The sequence below is a fragment of the Pangasianodon hypophthalmus genome, chromosome 25 (genome assembly GCF_027358585.1).
Source record: "Pangasianodon hypophthalmus isolate fPanHyp1 chromosome 25, fPanHyp1.pri, whole genome shotgun sequence".
NCBI classification, from domain to species: domain Eukaryota; kingdom Metazoa; phylum Chordata; class Actinopteri; order Siluriformes; family Pangasiidae; genus Pangasianodon; species Pangasianodon hypophthalmus.
Window position 1 is genome coordinate 14,513,337 of NC_069734.1, and position 16,535 is coordinate 14,529,871.

At 37.8% G+C, this 16,535-nt stretch overlaps 1 protein-coding gene across 6 annotated transcripts in view; it reads left to right on the forward strand.

Annotated features, from left to right (window-relative positions):
• The window catches only part of il1rapl1b (interleukin 1 receptor accessory protein-like 1b), a 350,185-nt gene that overhangs the window by 153,322 nt on the left and 180,328 nt on the right, over positions 1-16,535 (forward strand). For all 6 annotated transcript variants that reach the window (XM_053229547.1, XM_034299839.2, XM_053229549.1 and 3 more), the window contains 2 exons: positions 5,046-5,232; positions 6,126-6,279. In XM_053229547.1, coding sequence (XP_053085522.1) covers positions 5,046-5,232; positions 6,126-6,279 — 341 coding nt within the window. The remainder of the gene's footprint in view (positions 1-5,045; positions 5,233-6,125; positions 6,280-16,535) is intronic.

Genomic DNA, 16,535 nt, shown 5'->3' on the forward strand with positions numbered 1-16,535 from the left:
ATAGGGGACAAGTCCCAGACAAACAGTGAGGAGTGAAAGACATTGTAGGACAAAAACCTGCTCTGGAGCATCAATCACTTATCCCTCTTTGGACATGATCCGCTGTTCCCCATGGGCAGGTTTAGCAGTGGCACACAGAATATTTTGCAGCAGCAGGAGGCTTGGGGGATTTCATTTGCACAGGTGTCCATCTGCTTTACTGTGTCTCTAATAATCTTCACATCATGTTTCATTTGTGCCTGAACTTCATAAAAATTCATCACTTACTCTCAGTGTGTTTGGGCTGTTTGTTGCATTGCAGTGTGGCCGATCTAATGGCCATAACCAGCCTTTTCTCATAGGATTTTGACACTGAATTTGCTCATTATCCCTGGAGTCAATGCTATCTAGAGCTTAGTGCCTGCTACATGGTCAGTAATAATCTATTGAGCTATGGATAGCTGAGGCAATTCTGTTAGCAGTATTAGAATGGATCAGATGCATTGATCTGGATTCATTTGTTTCCTTGTAGCATCGTTTCATTCAGTCAATACCACTGTCTGTTAATCTTAATGATGTGTGTGTATGCGTGTTTTTCTTCCAAAAATCAGCCAACCAGGGCAAGATAGAGTCCACATCCCAAATCACAAAGTATGTAGAAGTTCATAAAGGTTAGCTATAACCCACAGTCATGGAAGTTTTTAACTTTACCTGGATGGCAGTTTCTAATCGTTTTCCCCTTTTGAAGTCATGACTCATGTCATGAGTGAACATCAGTCCTGGCAAGTAATTTTCTGCAGGCTTGCACCGTATTTCCATAATATTTGAAAACAAAGGCCTCAATCAATCTTCAATGCTGTTGACTATCAGGGCTGCCTCTAAGCATTAGGTTCTGTTACTCCCCTTTTGCATTCACTGTTCCATCACCCCATTTTGTTTCAGTATTGTTTTCCCTTTAGTTTCCTCAAAAGTTAATGCAACATTGACCAGGTTCATCTCTCTCCCATCATTGCTATTCATTCTTGAATGGCTGAGCAAACACAATACATTTCTGCAGGCATTTGTAAAGCTGCCGACAGTCCGTATTGCCAGGCAGAGGGAACGATGATATTTTCATATTGATGTTATGAGAATGTCAGAGGCGGACTCTGCTTGTCTCCTCTAGAAAACAAGCAGTACATATCATCTATGTTGAAGCTGTACTGTGAGTGCAAAATTACCTGCGCTGCAGAATCATAACTGTGACAAATGACAGGCAAGGATTGTTCTTATTTATAAATGTTGAATTCCTAAGGTATGATCGTGTTTACCTACCTACAGTATGCTTTCTGTTGAACATTTACGGGTCTTTTTAAAAATTCTAATAAGAAGAAAAGCAAACGGGGCACTTTATGCAATCATAAACCAAAATACTCCATCACCACAGACCATCATTCAAACAAGGCTCAGAAACTCCGTAAATTGATGAGGGATTACTGGTGTGTGGCATAGGAGGGCCCAGTGGTTAGTAGGGCAATGCTGCTGAAAAGTAATTGTCTGATAAGGACAGCATCGAGATTGTTTGTGCCAGGGATTCAGCATTACTCTTTGGGGCCAACCCCCTCCACTCCCCCTCAGTCCACCAATTACTGAAACCACCTACATATCTGAGAGGCCAGGAGCAGCCTACGCCAGTAAGGAGGAGGAGAACATACTGCTAGGCCAAGGGACCAGAAACCACTGGTCTAAGAAAGGGTATATGGAAAATGGGTGACACATGGATATTGTGTGATAATAGCGCTGTTTTCAGACAGAGGAGGGTGATACTGTAGCACACATCAGAAGGGGGTCAAGCCAGTAACGGAGTTATAAGTAAATTATGTTTATATTCTGCCCATTTGTATTGTACTTTAGTTGATTCTACCAGAAGCTATGTAGCAATCTTTCAAACTCGTGATTGAGCCTGTATATTTGACTGTAGATGATAGCCAGATTTAGGGCTGCATATAACGTGTTTGGTGCTTGTGCCATGGTCTAACATTTGTGTAAATTTTCGTCAGCTTTAAACTAAGATCAAGATCAAGACCAAGACAGTCACTTGATTGAATGCTCTTTGAGTTTTGAGAGTTTTGCCTGAAACAGAGGTGAGTAAACAGGAAATCCTCATGTTTGTGGGTTGTGATTTGTTGTTTGTCAGTCTATTCAGTCTATTTAGTCTAAATGGACTATTCCTGTGATAGTAGGTGACATTTAATGATGACTATCACCATATGTTGTAGTGTACAATGCTTAAAATCATGCAGATTTTATGTTGTAATATACCTGAAGAGTTTATGGTGAAATGAGTATCACTGGGTTTTCAGTGGCATTTAAAGCACATAGTAGTTCGATGAGCTTGGTGTAGCACTGTAGGGACCATGACAGTTTGTAGATTTTACCATAAAAAAGTAGGCTTGTAGAAGCCTCAAATAAGGTTGAGCTGAGGCAAAGTAGTTCTCCCAAAGCTGATCCTTCCAGAGCATGCACTTATAGGTGCACCTATAAGCGGAAGGAGAGGACAGGTAATATTTAGTGTTTTTGACTAATTCCTCACAAGTTAAAGTACCCACAGCTCTAGTATTTAGGTTGGCTGTAGTGGAAAAAGGTACCTTTCTATTATGGGTGTAACATCACAAATTCAAATTCAAATTCGATATCCTACAATATGGTGGGATCTCGATAAAATTTCAACACAGCAAAAATGATCTGAATATGTGTCTTAGGTTTCCATTTTCAATTTATTTAAAACATTCAACATTATTAAAGTACAATAATTTAATATTATTAATGACACAGTTATGTGATCCATTCAGACTCTTAGCAGCGTATAATGAAACAAAAGCTATGCATTGCAATGTAATGAAATGAAATATGGCTAATAAGCAGTAGCTTTTCTGGCCAAGCTTTCAGTGGTGTGCAGGGTTGCCAGGTCTCAGTGAAATGTCCCCAACTACATTTCAAAAAAGGCACAAAAGCACCTAGCTTTTTAAAAAGAAGGTGCATTTTTCTTTTCTTTTTTTTGGTCTTTGCACCTTAAATGATTTATTTTTTCCACTCGTAATCTTGTTTTAAAACTATCCCAATTTGTGATGTACATAGATGTAGATGCAATGGTGTTAGGGAAGGCTAATATGGTAGTATGATACCATATTAACTCATGAAAAACAGTGTGCTTAGAAGTGTTTTTTTTAAACTACTGTAGCCTTTCCTGATTCGAGATAAACGGGAAGTTGCATTTTCAGAGGAGGGATCGTGGGCCTTATTACGTTTAAATGTTTATTACACCTCACTTGACAGAAGGCAAATAGCCTACTTTATTATGCAGTCTGTTGAATGTATTGTTTGTTACATCTCGAATTGAGAACCTCGTTTTAAATGACATGATACAATACGCTGTGATGTTACATACCTACTTGTTATGGATAGTGAATGAACTTGCTTTGATTGCAGAATGTGGACTAATCACCCTGGGTGTCCATTCCCATGGTACTTGTTTTTAAGAATGTGGAAGCATGTAACTATTACCTAGTTGGCTAGTCATGTGTTGGCGAGTGGTCAGTTGTACTGCATTACTAGCATAGTGCCTGCTGGCCATGTTGCCTTGACTTGAATGGCTGGCACTTTCTCTTAGTTGTTAAGAGGAGACAGATAAGGGTATATTCTATTAGCTGGGTATGAGATGAGAGAGAAAATCCAAGAGGAAGGTATGAATGTCATAATTTGAATCCTTAGGTCTTCTCAAGTTCCTACGGAACAAATACAATAGTTTATTCCAACTACTGAAAGCAAACATAGTTCTTGCTTCAAGGGCATAATCTGAAGCTGGGTGCTGGCCTCGCCTAATGTGCAGCTGCTCGCCTCCCTCGTGTCCCTCAGTAGGATGATCAAAGATGAACTAAATAATGTACACTTGTCTGGTGTGTCTGGTGTCAAGTTAGCCTAGAATGGATGAGCGTATGGGACCGCTAGTGTAGTACAGGTGTCCTGAACATGGGTAGGCACAATTTTGGGTTGACCAGAAAGTTGGAAATCATCAGAGGTGGAGTAACTGGACACTATAACATACCTGAGATATTGTGCTTTCAGTGATGACCCCTGAATAGCTTCAATCACTGCATTAAACAGGTTAATCACATTGGCCATTTCACAAGAGTTTCCATTCAGATCAACTGCATTGTATTTGGAAAAATCTTCTGCAATAAACAAGGTCAGAATGCTGGTGACTGAATGAAGTAATGCAGGACAATGACATAAAACATGCAAACAGAACAAAAGGAGCAATCCAGAGAATTACAAAAATGAATTCATAAAAAAAGAGACAAAGAGTATTCGCAGAACTCAGAGAATACATAATAAGTGCATACCACTGTGCAGGTGCGGAACGCTGGGAGAAGCAGCAGCAGCAGAGGTTAGAAGACAGGGGATGATGAACACTGGAGAGTATGAGGACAAATGACTGGAGGCATAACACCAGTACATTTTTATTTTTATATGCTACATTAAAACACTGGTGTTAACCTACCATGCTCAAATCAAACCATTTTTTTATTATATAATGGATATGAACCATGGAATGGCATATTTATATGTCTGAGTATACTGTTCCTGTTATCCAGCATAATCCCCATGAGCTATACCTTATCACATCTGCCCAGTGCAGTTTGTCCTCTTATAGCTTCTGTCTACTTGTCCTGTTTTTTTGCTTGTACTAGTGTTTAGGGAGGTGTCTTTGAATAAATTCAATTGTAGCTGTTACTGCACTCTGCTATACTGTAAAGCTGCTGAAGGCAGCATTCTAACTGACCTGAAAAATGGGCCTCCTGCCCACTTCCTGGGCTGGAGGAAAACTAAGAAAACACTTTTGGGAAGATTTACAATAATCCTATACATTTTTATGGTTGTTTCACATGGAAGACTTGTTTCCATTAACAATCACAAAAGAACAAAACAAAAACAAAGAAACCTTTATATGCTCTGTTCAAATTTGAAAATTTGAATTATAGGTTACAGCAAGTCCAATCTTTACTTGAACTTTCTTCTTTTTCCAGAAATTCCACATACTGCATGAAAGTGTCCATGTCGCTAACTGTGTCAGAAAATGACACAGACCTGTGCTATAACTCTAAAATGAAGTATTTGGAGAAGGCTGAACTGAGTAAGGGGAAGGACATCCTCTGTCCAGGCATAGATGACTACATCCAGCCTGGCAAGGACCCAGACATTGTATGGTATAAGGTAAGAGTTTTGTGACACTGTGCATTTATAACGCAATTGAAAGTTGACAATAAGCTTAAAAAAAAAAGGTTAAACATTCTAACATCTGATTTTACCTCAGCAGTACAGTCAGTGTCTATTTAAACTATCATGTGAATCCATGTAATGCATTGCAACCGAGATTACACATCTCTCTCCTAATGGAATGACTCTTATCTTACACTACTGTACTATTCCTTCTACTTCAACTTCGTATTTATGTTACACATCACATTTTGAGGTGATAAAGTGTAAAAAAAAAAAAAAAAAAAATGATATGAGTTTATCTAGCATCTGCCAACAGCTCTGATGACCCCTGGATATTATGCTCTGGAACATGTTTGAATACAGTTACTGTGAATGTAGAGGTGAGAGAAAGACACAGAGTGTGAAAGACTAGAAGTGAAGAGAAGTATGTGTGTATGTGTGTGTGAACGAGAGGGAGAGAGAAGGGGGATGGGGGATGGGGTATCAGAGAGACACCTTAGACAGAAAGAAAAAGAGAGGTAAGAGAGATAGCCTACCAAAAATCCTATGAGTTACAGAATTGTTCTCTGATAGAGCAGCGTAATAATAATAAACTCATATGTTCATCGAGATGAAAATGAAATATTAAATAATTGACTGACATGTACTACAGGCATCCATTTCCCAGGCCAGCACTCAAAACTGAAAGCAGATCTGTTGTCAAAACTGTGTCACTTCTGAAGTTTTACTGCACTCATTGTACTGCAGTCACTCAAAGACCTCCCACTTCAAGTCAATTTATGAACATGTCAGCTCAATGAAATTTGTATGCAGGGCTATCAGTGAATGGCATTTTCTACAACACCACTGTGTTTCTCTCTGTCTGTCTCCTTTCTCTCATCCAAAAGGAGTGTAAACCCAAACAGTGGCGACAAAGCATTGTCAGGAGGAAAGATATGCTTTCAATTAAGGAAGTGAGAGAAGATGACATTGGAAATTACACCTGTGAATTAACATTTGGAAACTTTCTAGTTCGAAGAACCACCGAATTGTCAGTCACAGGTAAGACATGCTCTAATTTATTTTTTTCCATCTCGCGGGGTGTTTAAAAGTTTAAAAAAAAAAGAAGAAAAAAAACCAGAGTTTTTTATGAGTTGTTGACTATGACCGCCTTAGTATATTATTAAGATTGCCTTTTTTGTTAATTTTATTAAAGCTTTTCATATTGTTAATGCTCTGATGGTTTTGCTTCTTACCACTTGAGGCCTATTCTTAAAAAAATCATGTCTTATAAATGTATGGGTTCATTAACAGTATATAAGGCAAGGACTAGATCAGTGATTCTCAAAATGGAGTCTGTAAAGCACAGCCAGGTTTCCCTGATTTTTCTTTTCTTACAGTGTCGGAAAACACAACCCACTCTTATCAAAGCTATTATAATTATTACTGAATTATTATATAATGGATATGAAAAGACTACACATCCCTGTTAAAATGGCAGGTTTTTGTGAAGTAAAAGAATGACACTAAGATAAACCATGTCAGATCTTTTCCCACAAAGAAAACCCTAACCCTAAGTTGACTGTACTCAACTGATTGAGTAAACTCGTTCCCTCAGTTTAATTGAGTAATGGGGTCTTCCAAAAGTTGTATATTTAATTTCACTTAACTTGGTGCTCATGTAGACTGTACTTAAATTGTTAGGTTCACTTAACTTGGTGTTCATGTAATGTACCTTTTAGTTTGCTGACTGTGAATCGAACCTGGGCTGCGGTGGTGAGAGTGTTGCATGCGAGCCACTAGTCAATACAGGGTGTCCCAAAAGTCTCCATACATAAGGGAAATTAACACTTTTTAGCACATCCTCTACATGATTGCCGTTTCTTTGTAAACACAAGGAGTCATCTTTCCTACTCATGATGAGCTCTTCAACTTCACTACACTGTTACCAGCAACAGATGAGACGAAGAGGATCGCCTTTGGCAACTGTCTACCAATCAGTGCATTAATTCTCTTGTTGCCAGGCGGAACTCCTTGCATGGCCAATTACATCAAAGAAAGACCAGAGTGAGCTATTTAATGAATCACGATTTAGAGTTCATAACACTTAACTTCATATATTTTGTAGGTAAATAAGTTAAACAAACTTAGATTTTTGATTTATGGGTAGAAAACACAACATTTTAAGTAATGCTTAGTCATGATTACTTGACAGTTTAAGTAAAGACAACATTAGGATTTACAGTGCACCTTTAACGTGCAAATGCAAAGTATACAAATAAAGTGAAAAACAACCAATTTTTAGGGAAAAAAAGAAAAAATCAACACTTACAATAACCTGGTTGCATAAGTGTGCACAGCTCTAAATTAATACTTTGTTGAAGCATGTTTTTTTTTTTTTTTTAATTGCATTAGTCTTTTAGGGTAAGAGTCTATCAGCATGTCACATCTTGACTTGGCAATATTTTCTCACTCGTTCTTGCAAAAACATTCTAGATCTGTCAAATTGTAAGGGGATCTCCTGTGCACAGCCTGCTTCAGGTCACTCCACAGATTTTTAGTTGGATTCAGGTCTGGGCTCTGGCTAGGTCATTCAGAAACACTGATCTTCTTTTGGTTAAGCCGTTCCTTTGTTGAATTGGATGTACGCTTTGGGTCATTATCGTACTGAAAGGTGAAATTCCTTTTCATCTTCAGCATACTAGCAGACACCAGAAGGTTTGCACTAAAATCGACAGGCATTTGTAGCTATTCATGATTCCCTCCACCTTGATAAAAGCCCCAGTTCTGGCTGAAGAAAAGCAGCCCTAAAGCATGATGCTGCCACCACCGTGCTTCACCATGAGTATGGTGTTCTTTTGTTGATGTGCTTTTATTTTTGCACCAAAAACATACCTTTTGGAATTGTGGAATTAATATACCTTTTGGAATTGGTCTCGTCAGACCATAACACATTTTGCCATGTTGCTTGGGGTTATTTAGTTGAGTTTTTTTTTAGTTGAGTGAGAAGGGGCTGCTGTCTAGCCACACTACCCCATAGCCAAGACATGAAGAATATGAGAGATTGTTGTCACATGCAGAGAGTAATCAGTACTTGTCAGATATTCCTGCAGCTTCTTTAATGTTGCCGTAGGTCTATTGGCAGCCTCTCTGGTAAGTTTTTGTCCTTTTATAAATTTTGTTCTTGGCAATGTCACTGTGGTGCTCCATTTTTTTCACTTGTTGATGATGGCCTTCATGGTGTTCCATGATACGTCTAATGTTTTGGAAATTTTTTTGTACCCCTCTCCTGCTCAGTTCCTTTTGACAGTGAGACCCTCTATAGGCTTTGTTAGCTCTTTGGCGATCACGGCTTCAGCAGTCAGCTGAAACCAAGAAGATGTCAAGAAAATCCTACAGAAACAGCTGATCTTTATTTGGGTTAATCAGAATAATTTCATTGATAATTACTTCTGAACACAGCCTATTTTTCCCTAAAATGTTTCTGATTGTTTTTTCCATAATTTTTATATGTGGTAATTTCACATTGACGGTGGGAAAAGTTCTGACATGATTTATCTTTTTAATTTTTTTTTTCATCACAAAAACTTGCCATTTTAACAGGGGTGTGTAGACTTTTTATATCCACTGTACACATTTAACTAATTAGCTTAATATTTGAATTGTTGGACTATTTTCAATTTTAAATCAGTGCTGAGTGGGTCTGTGGAATTTATTTTAAAGTTAAAGGGGTCCCTTGCAAAAGGTTGCTTACTGAGAATCCCTGGACTAGATCTCTTAAATCTTAATGATGAGAAGATGATACAACCCACTAGGCCTGTTCTTATGACTGTGTTCCTTGTGTGTCAGTTGGAGAGGGTAAAACACGTTTATTTACTGTTTTATTTTATCCTGAAGTTTTCCCACTTTTAAGGAGACATTATGTTTGGCTGTAGTCTGACCTGCTAGAACGAAAAACATCTAGGGTAAACATCTAAACAAGATCTAACTCATTATTCTATTACAAATTCCTAACAAAGATGGCAGAAAAACTGATCTGTATCATATGAAATGGCAGCACAACAGACAGCTGCCACAATGCAGCTGGACCGACCATTCTTTTTCTTTCTGATTGTTCACCAAACGAAACGGTCAACACTGAAAAACTGTCATCCTGATGTTGCTAGTTTAGCTATATCTCGTGCTCAAAGAACAGAGAAGGAGTGATTGTTTATAGACAGTAGTGACCTCATTCTGCCTGTAGGATTTCTGCAGAAAAGGAATGATTCGAGGTTATTTTAATGTGATATCTGGCTTTCAATGATGATGACATTGGGGGACATACAGTATTGTTGTCCTATAATATAGTTACAAAAATAATCTTACAACCCAATTATCCTGTATTAAAGGCAACCATATATAGATTTTTTCCCCCTGAAACCTTTATTTTTGTGTTTCATACCTGTTGTTTGAGTTCTCCACAACAGAGCCTAAACATATAGTTACTAAATACTGGATTTGATCTCATACAGAGTTAATGCTTGACTGAGATATTTATTGAGCTCTAGAATTCATGTTTCTGACTTGGTATGTGTGTAACACTGCGAAAAGCTCTAGGCCTTGTGTGTCATCTAGTTGATCTAATAAACACACTATAACTTAGTTTGTATTCAAAAAACACATGGGGATTTTTTTATGGTTATAAAGCAAATTCCACTGCCAAACACTGCCGTGAATTAAGTCCAAGACCTCAGTTTTCTTTTCTCTGGAGTAAGATGTGAGCACTGTAATCAGGATGATGATATTGTTAATGCTCCAATATTGAACCAGTTTCTGGTGGCTGTAATTGCTAAGCTTTGGAACAATTCATTAGCTACTTCAGCAGTTCTGCTGCCTCAACTTAGACCATAATGTCAGAAAAATCAGAAGACATGTAATTAGCAATTTGCTGCCTCTGATATGAGTGGCCTAAACCTGAGGCATGCCTGCTTAGGCTCTTTTGTGTGTACAAGTACATACAACAGATGTGCCAAGTTGGTGATTATTTAATTTTATTGTTGCTGACAAGTGAAACTGAAAAGGTGAAACTGACTGTTTCTTTCAGGTCCTTCTGTTGTCTCAACTTTCTTAACAGTAATAGAGCAATTTTTAACGTTTGGTCAGCCTTTGACATTTGTCTAGGGTTTTTTTTTTTTTTGAAATATCATCATAAAAAGCTCAAATATGGGATTTCAGCTATGACTGGCTGATTGTCTGCTGTCCCTGGAGTAATGAAGCCTTTCCACTTTACATATTTAACTGCTGCTACTGCACGATGAGAGAAATTTAATGGCAGTCCGTGGTCTTCTTTTGAGAAGAACATAGTCTAGAATAGACTGTAGAAAATACTGATTTAAGGGGCCTTTGCACAATATTTTGGCTCATGTTACTACATTTACAGTTTACTTATAGTTAAATGTATAAGTGTGCATAGTTTAGATTATTGCAGGCTCTGGAATAGTAATTGCAGGCTTAAGTTGATTGTAAGCTCTATTTGGGCTGTTGCACGATTTTTTGCTCATTAGTTAAATGAAAAAATATTTATTTACAAATCCAGCTTGATTAAAATCACTAAACAGTCTTAAATCCTTCTATCCATTTGTAGCAGTCTGGGACACACGTCACATGGTCAAATTTCCACATTTTCTACTATACCTATTTAGACTTTACTGAACTGAACTATGTTTTTTTTGGGGTGTATCTCAAACGCAAGTAAAGTTATAAAAATGTAAAATTTTATTACCTCTAAAGAAAAAGAGGCCTTTATTTGTCACAGATACAGTACAGTGAAATTCTTTTCTTCACATATCCCAGCTTGTTAGGAAGCTGGGATCAGCCATGATACGGCCCTCCTGGAGCAGAGGGCCCAATAGTGACAGCTTGTTGGGGCTGGAGCTTAATCACTGAGCTACCACTGCCCCAGTGAAAAGACCTCGCCTACATATATAACCTAATCTGTTTATGAAAAAACAACATTTTTTGCAAATTTTAAGCATTAGCAAGTTTACAATGGGAAATGAGTTCCCACTTTGATTATCAGCATCATCTACATCAGTCGCTGTCTCATCACCTGTGGAAAAAGTCACTTGCAGCATTTAAACATAAGTCTCATTTCACAAGTCAAAATTTCATAATTTTTGGCTGTTTTCCAGAAGTCATCCACAACAACACTGAACATTTCCTTGCACATGATGCAAGGACTGCATTTAAGCTAGGCACCACTCGTTCTCTCACCCCCGCCCCCCCAAGAAAGGTTAATTCTTCATGCTGCCTAGGCACAATGCCACAATGTATGCAATAGCAGCTTTTAAAATGTCATGGAACCATTGCAGTGAATAATTACCATTTACACCTTATTGACAGTGCCATTGAAAAGGAGGGACAGAATTAAAGATTATCTATCACAGAGAATATTCAAACCTACGCTCAGCTTTGTTTTCAATTTGTTAATGCATTGATTCCTGGAATAGTTGCAGGTTACAGGTCAAAAAACTGTCTCAAATTTACTATTTCGAGATGCCCCGGACTTTTTGTTAAAGGCCAATATCAGCAATCACCAGCTACATTCTTTTGACTGGTTATATCTTCCATCTTATAAGCCAGCAGATGAGCAATTACTATTATTATTATTATTCCAAACAGCAAAAACATCCCATGTTACAAATTTAAATCACTGGTGAATTAAAGTGAGGGCCAGAGAGTATTCCTTCTTGTTATATTCTAAATGAATCTGCCATTTACCAAGACAGGATGTGATTGCCTCTAGGTTATTTAAATAGCTTTCTTGGGGGTCACAAGATGAGAAATGTTTGACATGCACAGCATGGGATTTTAGCAGCATGAGTTGTATCACGATCTGCCAGGATTTCATTACAGAAATCACAGTAATATACAGTATGGGCATATTCAGAGCATTAACTTGTATCCAACTGTGGAGCAAGAACACAGATGTGCTTGTGGAATATATTCACTCAGCTTTAACACAGGTAGACATAGTGTGTGTTATTACCACAAATTACAGAGTACGAGCTGTTTGTGCATTTTCACATTCAAATTCGTAATTAGCCTTTCTGCATTCCTGTTGGAATTAAGGCTGAGATTTGATTTGGAAATGCTGATCATTTTTCAACTCCATAAAATTGATGTAGTTTAAAACCATGGTTTGGTGAAGAGATGAGTAATTGTTATCCGACAGGGCCACAGTACTGCAAAGTTTAGAGCTTATTCTGCTTGTACAAAAAACTTGTAAGAGATTGGTAATTAGATGATGTATAGAATTGAGTGCGTTAGAGCTGGGAAAGTGCCAGATTGTGTACTGATATAGAGCTCCATAACTAGACATCATTTTTGTTCATTAGAGCATCAGCATGTTTTATCAGTCCTTTCCAGTTTTAAAACATTAAGTACATGAGGCCCTGGGACTTACTGGTTACACACAATCTGTGCTCATGATAGACGCACGTATAATAGTATATTAGTCTTTGGCTTTTCGAAGGCTCAGAAAAATGCTGATGTGCCCTGGGCAGAAATTGAGTTCACCAACCCTGTTATAAAACATACTTAACATTTGAACAGTTAGAAAAAGAGTTCCACATGGAAGGAAATGGACATCTTTATGCATTTGCATTAATGCAGATAAATTTGAGTGTTAATCCATAGAGCAGTTCTGCTTTTCCTGAAGGGAAGTAAAACATAGAAGTAGGAGTGTTTGTGAGCTGAGGAAGGCTATACATAATAAAAGTACATTGACCTTGTCAGACATGGACAGGGGTTTGGATGCAAATGCAGGTTTTATTGATGCAAATGGCAAAGCAGGCAAATCCAAAGGGCGAAGATAGAGTCAAAGTCATAAAAGAGATAATGGTTCAGGCAATCAGGCTAGAATAGGCAAAGCAATTTCTATAAACTAAACAAACAGGTTCAAAAGCAGAATAGAGTGAACTCAGTAGTAAAGTCTTAGTAACATTACTAGTGATTAGCTAGGAGTTACACTTCACAGTGAACTGATGGGTCTTGTGACAGATCAGATGATAAGTCTTATAGTTTGTTATTGGTTTGAATATTCTTTGAAATGGAGTTTGTGTATACAGAATTGGATTGTACTGCACTAAATCAGGGAAAATGTAAAAGCAGTGTAACAAGATATTTAATCACAACTGAAATCAATCAAAGCGTGTAGCATATTTTTGAGAAGTTAACTTATCTAAAATCTCTGTTTCTACCTCATATAAAATAAAGTACTCATATAATGTGTCTGCCTTGCTGAGCTGCTAGTTAGTTTATGGTGATGAGTCATTTTTCCAATCTCCATGGCTGAAGAGTTCACCTTCACTTCACAAGCGTGATGCATTCTCTATCATCACAGTAGTCAACGAGAGGTGAAAGTTTAATTTAGTGGCCTTGAAGAATTTTTGGGGTATTTTCAGATCAGCCTTTTCACTAATAGAAGTATATCTTCAGAAAGTTTTTACCAGCTCAGCTGAGGCCCATTTTATGTGTAGAGCAGAGAATGAGAGGGAGACAGGAGAGAGAAGGTAAGAGAGAAGCAGGCCTATGGCTGGCAGAGCCATAGCGTGTTATTGCCTCTGGTGTGTTCTGTCACAGAGACCCATCATACCAAAATACAAAGAATAAGAAATACAACATATTTTGAGACAGAGGCATAAACCTGTCATCATGTATATGAAATAGAATACATGAATGAACATAAAACTTTAGCAAACGAGTACAGAGCCAGAGGGAAATAATTAAAAGCTAACAATTAAAGGTAAATATTTTCTTCAGTGGAAACACACTAAACTATTTTAGGTTTATGCAAAGTAGCAAAACATACCAATACCAATGCCAGTACCAAACAATACCAGTGACAACATCAGAAGTGCTGTCTACATACAAACTTCGCTGATTTTAATTCTGTGCTCACTTTTTCCCAATCATCTGTTGTCATTCTTTGTGCCAATGCTATATTTAGAAATCAGTCAACCAAATCCCCTTCCTCATTTCTCTTAAATGAGATAGGTTGTTGATCCATACTGCTATAATTGATTAAGTAGGTCTAAGATTAAGAAATTGAGTGAGAATATTGATCCACTTTATGCTAGTTTTAGCCTGGGAAAATAAGAACCTCCTCAATGTTCGTTATGTTGCACCTCTCACAGTACTCTGCATTGCACATACTAAAGAAATCCAAAGAATTTATATTTACATACAGAATACTCACTTGGATAGAGCTTTGTTTATTGATATATTCTGTTGAAACATTTGAAAAATGTGGCATGTTGTACATACATATTGAATGTGTTCTTCATCTGAGGAGGCTGCTCTGATATCTCTCTCTCTCTCTCTCTCTCTCTCTCTCTCTCTCGTTCCACTGTGTCTTGTTATTACTGAGGTCATTCCATGCCTTTTTGCTCAGGTTGGCTGATTACCATATGAAGGATGGTAGACCATAATTGCTCTTTTAATTGATAGAGTATAATTAGGGTGACCAAAGTGGCCCTTCTTCTGAAAAGAAATACAAAACTCTAATTCACTGCAAGACGTCCTTAGTGTGACCATATTGGGCCTTTTTAGTGCTGCCTTTGGTCCTATTAAAGAGTGTCAGATAAGGGCTATTCAGTACAAATAGTATTCTTCTGTCTTTCAGTTCATATGCTGTGCAGTACAGAAGGAAGCAAGACGAGTTAAAGCAGGATTGATTTAGTACAGAGGTGGCCATATCAGTAGAGACAAACAGATTTCATCTTCAGGGCTTTTTGGAAGAAAAAAATACTTACTCATATTGACAAAACAAAATTATGTAGGTATGTTTAAAAGTAATACACTCTGCAGTGGTGTGACACACCTCGATGTGTTTCCAAATTTCTAAATCCCACTGCTGCACACATCAGCAGAGGCATGATCTGGTTGACAGTATAACAATTTACCAGTCAGATTAATTAGCATGCATACATCAGAACACTAGAGTTTATAGCCGAAAGTTTTGCTAAAAACTTGTTGACTTTTTATTGAGGGTCCAAACACAATGCTCTACATGATCATATACTTGTTCATTTCCCTCAGTCTGTATTACTGCACTAGCTAACTAGCTCATCATACTGTATGTTATTACCTTGCGTTAGTTACCATTTTGTAGCCTCATCAGTTGTGTGGTCTAGCTAATAAAGTTATTATTTGTCCACCCATGTAGTGTTTGTGTGTATACTGTGTGTGTGTGTGTGTGTGTGTGTGTGTGTGTGGTCTTCACACAATCTCTTCCTCTTGGTGAAAGGACTGTAAAGCTCCAGCCCACATAAAGATCAATATTTAATGTCAACATTTTATAATGATTTTCTTTCTTTGCTTGCTGAAAGTCTTGCTACTGTGCAGGAGCCATTGTGGGTTCCTTAGCGATGACTCATCTCTCTGAATGCAGAATTTTCACTGTCTCAAGTGGGGCGATAGCAATCGCAACATTATTGCATGTCGTGCAGATAACTTAGTTAATCCTCCGTGACTGTGCAATACAGTCGTCCCCAAGCTGCAGCAGTCAGGTTGGCGGCATTAGCATCAGATCTCATAACAATAAACCACAGTTAAATAGTTCAGGAATATCACTTCCATCTGTGTCCTCCTCTCTCGGATGAGAACACATGCTACCACTTGCTGGAAGTTTCAGAGATGTCCATCAAACTTGTGTTGCCCTGGCAACTGAGTCAAAAATAATGAAAAGTGTATTTTGTTGTTACAAGGACTTTATCTTTGCCATGTTTCAGCTTCCTTTTTTCTCATGTGTGATTCTGTATGTCAGGGAGGTAGAAGAGACACAAGACTGGAGAGAGAAGGAGAGAGACAGAAATAAAAGGATAAAAAGAAAGTGGAGAGAGAGAGTGAGTCAGAAAGGAATAGGGTGAGAGAAAGAAGGCAAAAAGAGTGAGAGGAGTTTGGTAAGAAATGAAAATAGAATGGTAGAATAGGCTCTATTTTCAGCTCTATTTCAGGAGTCCAGCTTAGCTGTGTAACATGTTGCTCATCAAGTCATATTTTCTGATCTTTTTCAGTTGCTATTTTTATTGTCAGCATTGAAAGAGGCTGCACTTTCATACGTGAAGAGTCACAAAAGGGGGTGTGACATTCAAAATCCTCTAGCACAGTGGTATACATAATACATAACACGCTAACATTACTTCCATTCAGGACTCACTCTTTTTGCTAGGGCAGAATGGTAGGTTTCAATGTTTACAAGGCTTAAATGCTGTTTCATTTCATACATTTATATGTCACCACTCTTCAATATAAATAGGCCACTTCACTAAAATGTT